Source organism: Neomonachus schauinslandi, chromosome 15 (assembly GCF_002201575.2).
Source record: "Neomonachus schauinslandi chromosome 15, ASM220157v2, whole genome shotgun sequence".
Lineage (NCBI taxonomy): Eukaryota > Metazoa > Chordata > Mammalia > Carnivora > Phocidae > Neomonachus > Neomonachus schauinslandi.
Window position 1 is genome coordinate 23,677,392 of NC_058417.1, and position 13,024 is coordinate 23,690,415.

A 13,024-nucleotide genomic window follows, 5' to 3' on the forward strand; every position below is an offset into this window, starting at 1 on the left:
CTGCCTTCGGCTCAGGTCATGATCTCAGGGTCCTGGGATCGAGCCCCGCATCGGGCTCCCTGCTCGGCGGGAAGCCTGCTTCTCCCTCTCCCACTCCCCCTGCTTGTGTTCCCTCTCTCACTGTGTCTCTCTCTGTCAAATAAATAAATAAAATCTTAAACAAAAAAACAAGAAGAAGCAAGGTTGACTGGCTTGAGCTTCACTTCGTTTCATTTTCCTGGTAAAGTCTTTGTGTTATTAGCTGTAATGAACACTGATGTCAGCCAGTCATAGTGGGGAGAAGAGATTTGGGTAATCCATTGCATATGTCAATTGATTTCCAATGTGTAGTGTAAGGGAGAAACTATACATTTTAAATGACCTTTATTGAGATACAATGTACATATAAAATGCAGTTATTTTATGTATATACTTGGGTTCATTCTGAAATTGTATACACCTGTATAACCATCATCACAGTCATGATAGAGAACATCTTGACACCCCTAAAAGGTCTCTTATTTTCTTTTGCTGTCAAAGGTAGAGTCACCAGCCCCAGCCTTAGGCAACCACTCATCTGCTTTCTATTATTACAGATTAGTTTTGCCTGTCCTAGAATTTCATATATATGAAATTAGACACTATGTACAATGTTGTATCTGGCTTCTTTTGCTCAGTATAATAATATTTTTGAGATTATTCTATGTTGTATAGACAATGGGTATGTTCCTCTTCATTGCTGAGTGGTATTCTGTTTTATGGATATACCAAAAAAATTTTTTTAAAGATTTATTTATTTATTATTTTAGAGAGTATGCAAGTGAGCAGGGGGAGGGGCAAAGGGAGAGAGAGAATCTCAAGCAGACTCCCCGCTATGCGTGGAGCCTGATGCGGGGCTCGATCCCATGACCCTGAGATCATGACCTGAGCCAGAATCAAGAGTTGGACACTTAACGGAGTGAGCCACCCAGGCACCCCTGGATGTACCAAAATTTGTATATTCATTCACCTTTTGATGGACATTTGAAGTTTTATTTTCCAGTTTGGGCTATTATGAATAAAGCTGCCATATGAACATTCATTTATAAGTCTTTATGTAGATATGTTTTCATTTCTCTTGGGTAAATATGTAAGAGTGTAATTACTGGGTCACAGTAAGTGTATTTTTTTTTTTAAAGATTTTATTTATTTATTTGACAGAGACACAGCAAGAGAGGGAACACAAGCAGGGGGAGTGGGAGAGGGAGAAGCAGGCTTCCCGTAGAGCAGGAAGCCCGATACGGAGCTCGATCCCAGGACCCTGGGATTATGACCTGAGCCGAAGGCAAATGCTTAACGACTGAGCCACCCAGGCGCCCAGTGTATGTTTAATTTTATAAGAAACTGCTAAACTGTGCGAAAGTAGTCATACCATTTTAAATTCCCACCAGCAGTGAGTCTACCTAGAGGGCTTTCTCCAGTCCCCTTTCTCAGTCCACATAATTATGTTGCTTAACTAATGACCAGCCTGCCTTCATTCCACCTTGGCAAAAGTGAGTCTCAAACTCTGTACCCACAGCTCTGGTCTTTCCTAATAGACAGGAATGTAGTCCCAAGAACCTGCTGCTTTTACTCCTTTTTCTTATTTTGATTCAGTTTATCTCCTCTGAGTCCAGTTTTCTCATTCTAACACCCTGACCTCACTTAACACTTTGAATTTCTTAAAACATTACCATTTCTACCTAAGATATTGCTAATTCTACCTCCTACCCAGTGACTTTGACCATTAGTCATGTGGAATAGGACTGGAAGCTCCCTTCTTTGGGGTTGTAAGCCTCACAAGACAGTTTTTGCCCACTGTAGGACCTGACTGACAAATCAGTAGAACATATTTGTTCCTCTGAGGTTAGGAGGCTAAGGATTCACTTAGCTAAATGGTGTCCAGAGTTTGGGAAAGTACTTAATTCTGTTGTTAAGCCTATATATCGGGTTCACAAATCTATTCCTTAATGGTAGACTTAAGCTTATTTATTTTAGACCAGAATAGATATGTGGGTGTATACACATACCCTTATTTCCCACATTTGTATTCACTGTGTTGGGAATCTATATTTTATGTATTCATGCATAAAGTGCCTAGTTTAGTGTCATACAACCTCTGGGCACTCAATAAATATTAACTAAACTGAAGTAATGGCATCCCTTATAAATATTCATAAGCAAATAAAACTAAGTATATGGAGTATGAAGTACTCTTCTCGAAAATGTTTGGGTTAATATGATTAAAAACTGGTGTGGTGATTTCATTATGTGACAATATAGGTATTGCCGGAGCTATTCACTAGTTTTAGACATAGTATATACTGAGGGAGATAAATATGTATATCTATATTATATAAATATATATAATAACATTTATTTTACTATAGGCTATGTCTTATGAGCTAATGAGAACTGACTAGCTAGATGGATGGATGAAATCCATTTCTGGCAGAAATCTTTAAAGCCTTTGTGTGGCTAATAACACTTATGAAGCACCTTCTAATCAAGTAGACTAGAGCACAGATAATAGGGTAGAGCCTTGACCTGGCCTTCTACTGTTGGGGAAAGAGCAGAATTCTCTTCAGTGCATAGCTGTTCCTCAACTTAACTGTGAGGACTGCTCAGACTTGTTGGTTGACATACTTCATTTCTGAGTATGTGGAATTCAAGTTACTTTAGAAGGCAAGCATTGTCAGTCTGTCTCTGAGGTGTGAAATTTACACTGTGCTTTCTTGTTGATTTCAACTAATCCAAAAGTGAGAGCAGCGCATGGTGTGTCATTGGTCACATACCATTTTTTGGAGTTGGATCATCTGTAGAGAGGTGAGAACACTACCCAATGTGTAAAGGCATGTCTTAGCTATTCAACCCACCAAAAATGTGTTTCAAGAAATAACATTTATGAAGAAAGCGCATCCAGGCAGCTGATTTTATTCTGTCTCTTAACTCCCATGCCATTCTCTTCCTCCTGCAGATCATGTTTCAGGCATATGGAGACAAACAGGGACCACTGCATGGAATGTTAATCAACACTCCGTATGTCACCAAAGACCTGCTTCAATCAAAGAGATTCCAGGCACAATCCTTGGGGACAACCTACATATATGATATCCCAGAGATGTTTCGGCAGGTAAAGGTGGCTAACTGGAGGGAATCTCATATGTTCCAAAGAGACAGGATTTTTCCTGAATTTCCATTAGAGGCAGCTTAGCCTGGAATGGGGGCACTCCCAAAGGGCAGGAAATACCTTAACACCACTCTCATTTCTATCTCGTTTGGGATTCGGTGACTGCCAACTCCAATATTGGGTAGTTCTTTATGAATTAACAGAATGGTGAGGATAGAAGCCTCTGTTGAGTAGAAGAAAGTAAACTGAGACAGGATGCCTGTGATGGTAGTTTACAATAACCTGTGTGAGGAGTTATGTTCAGGTATATATCTCCTAAGCCTATAATCAAATTATGGATATTAAAGAGGCTTGAAACTCTCTCTTTTTCCTATTTTCCAAGATAACCCAGGTCTTTAGCTGATAGCCTAGGTTAATATGATGAGAATCAATACTGGTAACATATACAAAGGATATAGAGTTCATGACACACAGTTTAAAGTATCAATTCTTTTGTGGGAGATTTATTATAGCTGAATAAAAACTAGTGTGAAAAAATACGACATTATGATTCTCACCCTTTATATGAAAATAAATTCCTTTGATCTGTATGGTGAGTCATCTCTATGCTACAGATTTTTCTTCCATCAATGGAAGGCAAGAAAAGTACATTCGCAACAGAAAATGCAACAGATAAAGTATCAAAAGAATACTGAATTTGTCCTTTAAAAAAATCTATGAATATAGGATTTTTCCAAGTCTCCTAGTCAGTACTACCAGTATTACCACATTTGAATTTTAATAAAGTAATATATGTGGCCTTGGTAAGCAGTCTATCTGTAATTCCTGTATTATTCACAAGTATAAGATTTCCTTTATGTAGTCATTTGTTTACAACAGAAACATAGCTGTCTTCATTTAGTATTACCAGCATTAGTAGCCTACAAGTGGAGTGTTGGTTCTGTTCCCCAATGCCAGAACTATAAATAGAAATGTCATTCTATATAATTCTCCTTATAGAATAGACATAAACACTGTGATTGGAACATGTAGGTATGAATGCGTCATATTGCCTTTAAATGTTGCTTTGAGACAAGCAAAGAAACAACCAGTTCCCACTTCATGAGGCATTTGTTTTGGTAATATGGAAGTTGGAAATGGAAATTATAATGGTTTTTAAGTGGATCAGTGTGTCTGTCTGTCTTCTCATTTTTGAGCAAAATTGATCTGCACATTTACAAATAGTCCTCCACCCCTCATGAACTAATTCCTGCATGCGGGCTGATAGATCTGAAAAGAAAGAGGATGCTTCCCCTGAACCTCTAGTAGAAACGTTTTTCTTGCCTTCTTGGGTTTTCTTTGTATTAGCTGAGTGTAATATCACTTTTCCTGATTATTTTTCTATTCCTCTAGGATTTTTCTTCCATTTTTTAAAAGAGGGATTAATGCTACTTAGTTTTTTATTTTAATTTTCCTGGGGGGTTAGTGGTCAGGTCTGTTTGTTAGGTCTGTTGTGTTTGTTAATGCTCTATGCTGATTCAGAATCACTCAGCAATTTGACTTTGTTGGAAAAGTGCCTGCTTTTGACATGTGAAAAACATTATGTGAAAAATAATTACAAATCTGTTTTTTAACTGAGAATGAGAGCTGCAGAATTTGGCCTAATGCTTCGATGCTCAGCAGAACACTTGGAAAGGAAAGAGCAAAATCACATTGACTGAAACTTAATATTTATTTTTGTGATGTTGAATTGCTCATTGTCACTGATGACTCAAACTTCTCTCCTCCACTAGTCTCTGATCAAACTCTGGGAGTCTATGTCCACTCAAGCATTCCTTCCATCACCCCCCCTGCCTTCTGACATGCTGACATATACGGAGCTCGTGTTGGATGATCAAGGTCAGCTGGTCCACATGAATAGGCTTCCAGGAGGAAATGAGGCAAGTAGCTGAATCCCCTTCCCCCTTTCCTTAATCTCTGTGACCACTAGTAGCAGCTTTCCATGGAGCTGGTCATTAAATAGCATTAATTTAGATCCTGCATTAATTTAGGTGCTACATAGGTAGCATAGTAGTCTTGCTGGTAGAGAATATTGACTAGATATCAAGGAATTATTAGTTTTTTAGGTGTGATAATATTTTTTAAATGGTGTTAACAATTTTGCTTTCTAAAAAAGAATGATGTTTTCTGTTGGACATAACCTATTTAAAATAGTTACAGGTGAAATGATCCAATGTCGAAGATTTGCTTCAGAGTAATGGTGGGGTGAGCGTGGGACTATAGATGAAACAAGATTGTTCATGAGTTGTTAATCAAAGCTAGATGATATATCCATCAGAGTAGACCGTTTTCTCTATTCTTGTATATACTTGAAATTTTGAGATTTGTCTATTAATAAAAAGTTAAAATGTTTTGCTTGATGTTTTTTTCTTATTTGAATACTTACATACTAGTATACCTTTTTTGGCATGTTTTCTGTGCTCAGGTAATTTGATCTGGTGCTGTTAATGATCGTGGTATATATATTCTTAAAGAGGCTCAACCAGAACCAGAGATTTAAACATAAAAGAAAGTAGCAGAAGCCCATTTCTGGTAGTTGTCTAAGAATGCATTTTCTGGCATTGGAATCCTCTCTTTTATGGTGCACTGTTAATAATGATATAAAGTCGTATTCTGCCCTTTGGCCTATGTCCTCCTCTTCCTGATTTTAACTATGCTTTCAATGTATAGTTACAACCGAAATAACAAAAATAATACACCTAAAAAGAGATAGGTTTTTATTTCAACCTTAGATAGAATCCCTAGATAAATCTCATTCTTTAGAAAGAGTAATCTTTACCTGGGTATTCTCCATAAACAGGCTGGGTAGACCTTTGGAGGTGATATGTGGTATTTTCCATTTTGTGCAGTATCTTTTTCAAAATCTGTTACTGTATATATAAGGTGTGTGCTGTTTCAGTAAGTACACCAGTGGATGCCAAAAGTAGATGAATTGGTATTAAGATGGATGCAAGCATTGGACCAGATGGAGAATGTCAGACTATAGGAGTTCTTCTAATCTAATGCCTCAACAAATAGCAAAGGCAAGAGGTGAAGGAGGAAAGATGCATAGAATTTTGACAAGAATAGATACATACTCGTTAATACACAAAGTTGAAGCAGAGGTTTGTGCCACGGTGTAGCATCTATGTAGTGAGCCCCTCAACAGCAAAGAAAAGCTTCATTGTGCTAGACTTAAATTCTGATTCATTCAACAGTGTAGTCTTTAGGAATGGAAGGCACCCTTGTGAACATGGGGCTGAGAGAAAAACGGTTTAACTAATGTAATTAACACAAAAAAATGAGATTTTTGGCCACGTGAAAGCTAGCAGCACTGCTGTGTGAAACCTCTTGCCATGATCTTTCTCTTCTGCTTTCTCTCTGCTCTCATTCTGTGTTTGAGCGAATGGAGACTGGGGGAATAGTGAAGTCCCAGAGGGACAGAGCTCTGTTCTTGCTGAAATTACAAGCACAGAGCTGCCTGGGCATGAACATGTAGTGTTTACTCTGCCAGTATGAATACAAATAGTCTTATTATACGGGACTCTGTACCCAAAGACCACACACACACACACACACACACACACACACGCACACAAGAATAAAAAAAAAAAAATTAAAGGTTTTTTTTAACCCTTTTAAGACCCAACAAACCTGGGTGCAAAAGGGATGTCTTAAACAGCCGCAGAGTACTACCGTTATGAGCAGTAGAGTCGGTACAGGGGCCATATGTTTTCCTTTGCCCAGTGCTTTAATAATCTTGAAATCAAGAAATCTAATGGTATTTGAATTTTATTTTTTGTATTTATTATTATTTTTTATTTTGCTTTTTATCAGTTCTCACTTTCTTCTTGTTCTACTCTTTTCCCTCCTTAGTTGCCTATTTTCTTTGTTCTCTTTTCCTTTTCTTCAAATGATTGACTAGGATTGAGGCGGAGTTGTTGGCTTGCTGTTTCTGAGTCTGAGCTCGGGAGGAGTGAGACTGATGTTCTTTTGTGAGCAGTTAGTGACTAATGCCTGGGGTGGCTGGTGAAGTCAGTCAGTAGCTGTAGCTAGATTATAGGGCATTGCGCACCAGGAATGAGGTTGGGGTATTAGTATCAAACTCCGTTACCAATAGCTTGAGCGTACAATGGTGCATGTCCACTGAGAAACTGACCAGTCTAAAGATGGAGTTTCAGCACTCAGAACTCTGAGGGACAGCTGTGCCTAAGAGATGACGAGGTGTCAGTGGGATGTATTTCCTCATGCTGAGCCCAATTTTATCAGAGCAAGTTGACTTTCAGCTATTGCAGGTTAATTTTCTTTGGCCAAAGAGACAAGTTTGTCATGAACCTGGCACTCTCCCTATTACCCCAAGAGTGATGTGAAGGGAAAGAAAAGAGCTCACGCTGATGAGATTTGGAGCAAATCTGTCCTGTCCCAAAGAGAATGGGCATCTGAACAGAGCCTTGAGAAATAGTTTTATTAAAAAAGGAATAAAAAATTGACCCGTTAATGTTCTGAGAGCCAAGGCTCCATGTAAATGCATTGATGCTACATAGACATTAAATCATCATAATGTGGTGTTCTCCAAAGGTGACGGCTCTACCAGGTCATCATTGTGGGTGATACTGCATTACCTTGAAGGATTGGAGTTTCTGGGTTTAAAAGCTAGCACATGGATATAAGGAATGAAGGTAAAACAAGAGCTTCCTGCGGAGTTTCCCCATGAATCGAGATGCTTTTCCCCATAATCAAACGCAGAAAACCTGTACTTATAAGACCATCGACTGTATGGGTGGCCGGCTTTCTTCCCTGTTTTTTTTCCCCCCAGGACAGTAAATAGGTAAAATGGTGATGGGACCAGGACTTGGAACAATTCAGTTCCATTTAGTTTTAGGTAACTTGTTTGCCATTTGAGAAGGAATATTGGCTGTTTCAGCAGAGATGTGACCTGCATTTTGAACATTGTACCCATGTTAAAAGCAGAAGAAAGCGATTTTCTGATGTGGTGTTAGCCACTTTCTCCTCTCTGTTTTCCTAGTTGTCCCTTCCCCATCAAGAAAGGTGTAACTGAAGGCATGCCACCTTATTCATGATGGAAGTATGGGAGAACACATTGTTCTCATTGTCAGGTTTGAATGGCATTGCATTTAGTATGAATTTAGAGTAGGAATAAAAGAGATGTAGACCAAATCTGTGAACTGTGTTACTTGCAAATAGCTCCAAAGATGAGTTGTCTAGGGTTTTTTGTTAATAGTTTCAAGTAAAGATGAAAATTGTGGAAAATGTGATTGCGACATAGACTAAACTTATTTCAATTCTAGCGGCTATGATGCTACAGTGATGGGTACCATATGTAAATACACAGCTAGATGAATGTGTGCTGTTGAGCCTGGTTACAGAGGAAATGCAGCTAACCAACAGTTCTACGTTTACTGCTTCTCAGTTTTGGGGGAATTGTTTTCATTTTCCTGCCAGTTTGCTAACCTGTTTTGATCATTTGGTGGAAGCTGTAATTGCAGGTGGGAACATCTTGAGTAACAGTTCACAATCTACTGCAGCTGCGTTTCACGCTAAATCCTGTTATTAAAAGGCTCAGGCTAAGATCAAGCCAAGGGTGGTAACAGACTTGACAGAGAACAACTTAACTTTGCCTGGTGTAGGACAAAGAAAACACTAGCCTTCTTGAGACCACTTTTTTTGTTGTTATTGTTCTGAAATGTTATTAGCATTCTTTTATTATATTTCCTTTAACTGCTCTGTGAACTAGATCATGAATCTCTAATTGGGCAGTGATGAAAGACATGATAGGCAACTTTTGTAGCACTTTTGGTGTGGACAGAAAGTAGGACCCTGTTTTCCTTACTCTTTCAGCACGTGGGCTTTTTAACAACATAGACCCTCCCTCTCATCTCTCCTGTCATAATGAGAAACTGAGATGAGAACATTCTCTGTTTAGAAGCAGCTATAATAATTAGGTACAGGGTGTGTATTCCAAAAAAGGATCAGTAATGAAGGACTGGAATTCTTGCATGGCATTAAATTTTTTCCTTAAAATTTTTCTGGGAGATAAGCATATTCCAAATTGAATGCAATCTGATGATCACCTTTGCACGCACTACCACACTTAAGAATTGTAGTCACTGCAAGGCTTCATTTCTTCAGATGGGCACTAGGTGTCAGGGTTTTTCCTTCTCAGCACCTTGGCATTTAGACAAGTCTCTGGAATTGCCCTGTTTGGTGAGGCAGATCCAGTGGTATCCAAACCCCTTTCTTTTTCAGTTGGTATGGTGGGCTTTGCCTGGTGTTCCTCCAGTATGCAATTGCATTTTTAACTCTTGGGCAGAGATCAGGTGAACCTTACTATATCATGCTCTACACATTTTTACAGGAAACGTTTTTTTAGGAAGAGGATGATTGAGGAAAAAATAGTGTAGATTAAAGTTTAAAGACTGGTTGCCATCGTGACTGGTATCTTTTATGCTCTTGGGGTGGAAGGGTAGGGATGGTGGGAATTAGGAATTTAGTTCTAGAACTGCCCAGCCTTGCCCATAGTTAATTGTTGGCAACATTCTGATGTTCAGCTTCAGCAAGGTGTAAGTGTCTATAATTTTTTATCATAAAATATTTCAAAATTATAGAAAAATATGGAGAGTGATATGACAAAAACCCCTGCATCTACTGACTGCTTAAATAGAGCTTATCATTTTGACACTGCTCCTCACTTTTATGTTGTTATAATCCTTTGAAATCTCTAATTGGAGTATAAAAACAAAAAAAATTTTAGGAGTTAGTAGGGAAAGAAATTGGTAAGCTTATAGAAGCCTAAAAGATTGGAAGAAATTAATTAGTAGATCCATTTTGACAATTCTTAGGCTGGACCTCTAAACCCAAAGGACCTCTTTTTTAAATTTTTTTTTTTTTAAAGATTTTATTTATTTATTTGACAGGGAGACAGCGAGAGGGGGAACACAAGCAGGGGGAATGTGAGAGGGAGAAGCAGGCTTCCCACTGAGCAGGGAGCCCAATGTGGGGCTCGATCCCAGGAACCTGGGATCATGACCTGAGCCAAAGGCAGACAGCTTAATGGCTGAGCCACCCAGGCGCCCCCAAAGGACCTCTTATTTTAGAAAAAACACCATAACCCTCTGCCTGAATTTACTTGGTTGACGTTTTCTATGCTCTCAAAGGAATTGTTTGGGTTGTCCTGGACTCAGATTCTAGTGGAACCTGTTATGCTTTGAAACTCTGACTGGAGAAGAGTGTGTATGTTTGTGGGCTTGAGTCCATTTCTCATGCACACAGAACCCAAATATTTTTCTAGTTTAACATTAGACTTCTGTATATTGTTTTACTCGATTTAACCTCAGAATAGCTCCATGAATGTGAAGCTAATTTGGATGTATTTTACTGTGCTTTTGTTTCATTCTTTTGAAATCAGTTTACCTTTTCATGCTGGGTGTAGAAATTGAGTCCATGTCAATCTTTTAGATATGTGTTGGGAAAGAGGCATATTTGTATTGCAATATGCTGAAGGTGAGCTTTGAAATAGACCTGAAGAAGGCAGATCTGAAAAACAGGACCATGGTCTGTGCACTGATTGTTGAAGTTATAAAAAGAGACTAATGGTCCTTGCCACCAATCTATCCCTGAAGATGGGGAAATGTTTGTAAGTGCTTTGAGATCCTCAGCAGAAAAGTAACACACACCACTGATTATATGTAAACATGCATAATTTGTGCTTGTCTTATTTTTCATCAAGGGCTTCAAAAAAAGAAACCCCAGTCTTGAATCCTTTTAGGCTTAACAAGATAGGAATTTCAAGTATAGAAAAAGACAGGTTATGAAATATGTGGTTAAGATAGTTTTATTTAAAATTACTCTTTTACCCTCTAAGTGAGCATGTTTGGTTATGAGTCTTTGTCTAAAATGATCCTCACAACCAGAGTTGAGCCCCTCATTAGAAAAATATTGAGGCTAATTTTGAAAGATAGGTCTTCCTGCCACGGAATTACTTCTAATGAATTTCTAACACTGTTCTTTTGGGATACATATACTTTGCTTTTTTTTTTCCCTTCAAATTTTTATTTAAATTCCAGTTAACATAGAGTGTAATGTTATTTTCAGGTGTAGAATTAATCATTTACATACAACACTCAGTGCTCACGACAAGTGCCCTCCTTAATCCCCATCACCTATTTACTTTGCATGTAACTTTTCTCAGAATTCCTTCTGAGCGACTACTATTGATATTGGAGATTTTTCAACAGGTGGATTAGTTCCTTTGACTCTTCATTATTAGCAAACAGAGGCCCAGTGAACTTGAATGACTGGAAATCCTAATGCATCCACTGGCCGACTACAGAATTTGTGGAGGGCTCCTCAGTCCCCTTCAAAAGTCAGTTCTAGAGATAGCCTTTAAACAAAAGAATGTACTTGCCAGCATTTTTGTACACCTTAAGTTTTAAGATTTTACTGAAAAAGGATGTGATATAGTACCCTATGTCAAGAAACTTTACAGCTCCAACTAAAGGCAGTAATGAACATCAGGACAGCAACAGATGACTCCAGAGGATGAGGTGTAGCGTGAAGCATCAGAGTTCAGCATTCGTTTATATGATTAATGGGCAAGGCTTCCTGAACTGTAGTAGGCCAACTTGCTTAATTTCCATATCATCCAATTACTCCTATGCCCCATTTCTCAAATACCACTGGCTTGTATGTGCTCTATTGCATGTTTTTTAAAAAAATTGGTATGTTTACTAAAAGCATTGTGTGTATATGCATAAAATTACTGTGGTCTCATGTTTATAAATATTGCGGGGAGAGATAATTCCCCTGTTCAAAATTATTGTTTCTAATCTTCAGTAATATTTTCAAGACATTACCTCTGGGATGAAATTTTTTTGCTCCAAAAATGGTATTTTTCTTACCCTTTTATCGCTTTTTGGAAAGGTTGAGGTAAGTTTGTTCAGCCATTTTTGAATTACCCAAGCATGAAAAAGAGTTTTTCAGCTGTTAAGAAAATTGTTTTCAGCTCTTTTATGTGATTCATACAACACTAGGCAACGGAATATGATATCCAGCAGATAATACAATATGGAAAGGCATTAACATTTTTTCAGCATGGTTTTTCTGAATGGCACAAATTATGTCAAATATCGTATTGCCTTGTGGTTTAAAAAGGCACATTTTAACACCCATACAATATTTTTCACCATTCCATCAGATAATGTTTTTTTCATGAGATTCTAATACGAGTTAATATTGTAATTATTTTTTGATAGTATCTAACTAAAAGTGAAGATTTAATATTCCACACAAGATACAAAAGGGGAAGAGGTTGGGGTGCCTGCATGGTGCAGTCAGTTAAGCATCTGACTCTTGGTTTCGGCTCAGGTTATGATCTCAAGGTTGTGAGATCGAGCCCTACGTCGGGCTCCGTGCTCAGCACGGAATCTGCTTGGGAATCTCTCTTCTCTCCCTTTGCCCCTCCTGCTCGTGCTTGCTTGCATGTACATACTCTTTCTCAAATAAGTAAATAAATAAATCTTTAAAAGGAGGAGGTAACACTTTATTATGTATCTATAAAGGATTTTTCATTCAGATTTTTTCACTGAGTCTTGGTTTTCTCATCTTCATGATGCAGATAATGCTTAGGTCCATTTCAGCTCTAACGCTCTAGAATTCTTTGTATTGCTGCTCCTGGGCCTTGCAGGATGGTCCTCTTCCTGGCATTAGTGGTAGTAAAACAATAGCTATGGGAGGGTTTGCCAGAAAATTTCAACTTTTAGACTTTTAGCATGGAAAATAAAGCTTTAACGTATCAGCCACAGTCTAACCTATATCTAAGTCCACACAGAAAAATATTATTACAGCTGAACTCAAAGTGAG

At 38.2% G+C, this 13,024-nt stretch overlaps 1 protein-coding gene across 2 annotated transcripts in view; it reads left to right on the plus strand.

Moving 5' to 3' along the window:
- Nucleotides 1-13,024, plus strand: part of ACACA (acetyl-CoA carboxylase alpha) — a 239,733-nt gene that overhangs the window by 141,359 nt on the left and 85,350 nt on the right. For both annotated transcript variants that reach the window (XM_044921884.1, XM_044921885.1), the window contains 2 exons: nucleotides 2,975-3,130; nucleotides 4,900-5,046. In XM_044921884.1, the coding sequence (XP_044777819.1) occupies nucleotides 2,975-3,130; nucleotides 4,900-5,046 (303 nt within the window). The remainder of the gene's footprint in view (nucleotides 1-2,974; nucleotides 3,131-4,899; nucleotides 5,047-13,024) is intronic.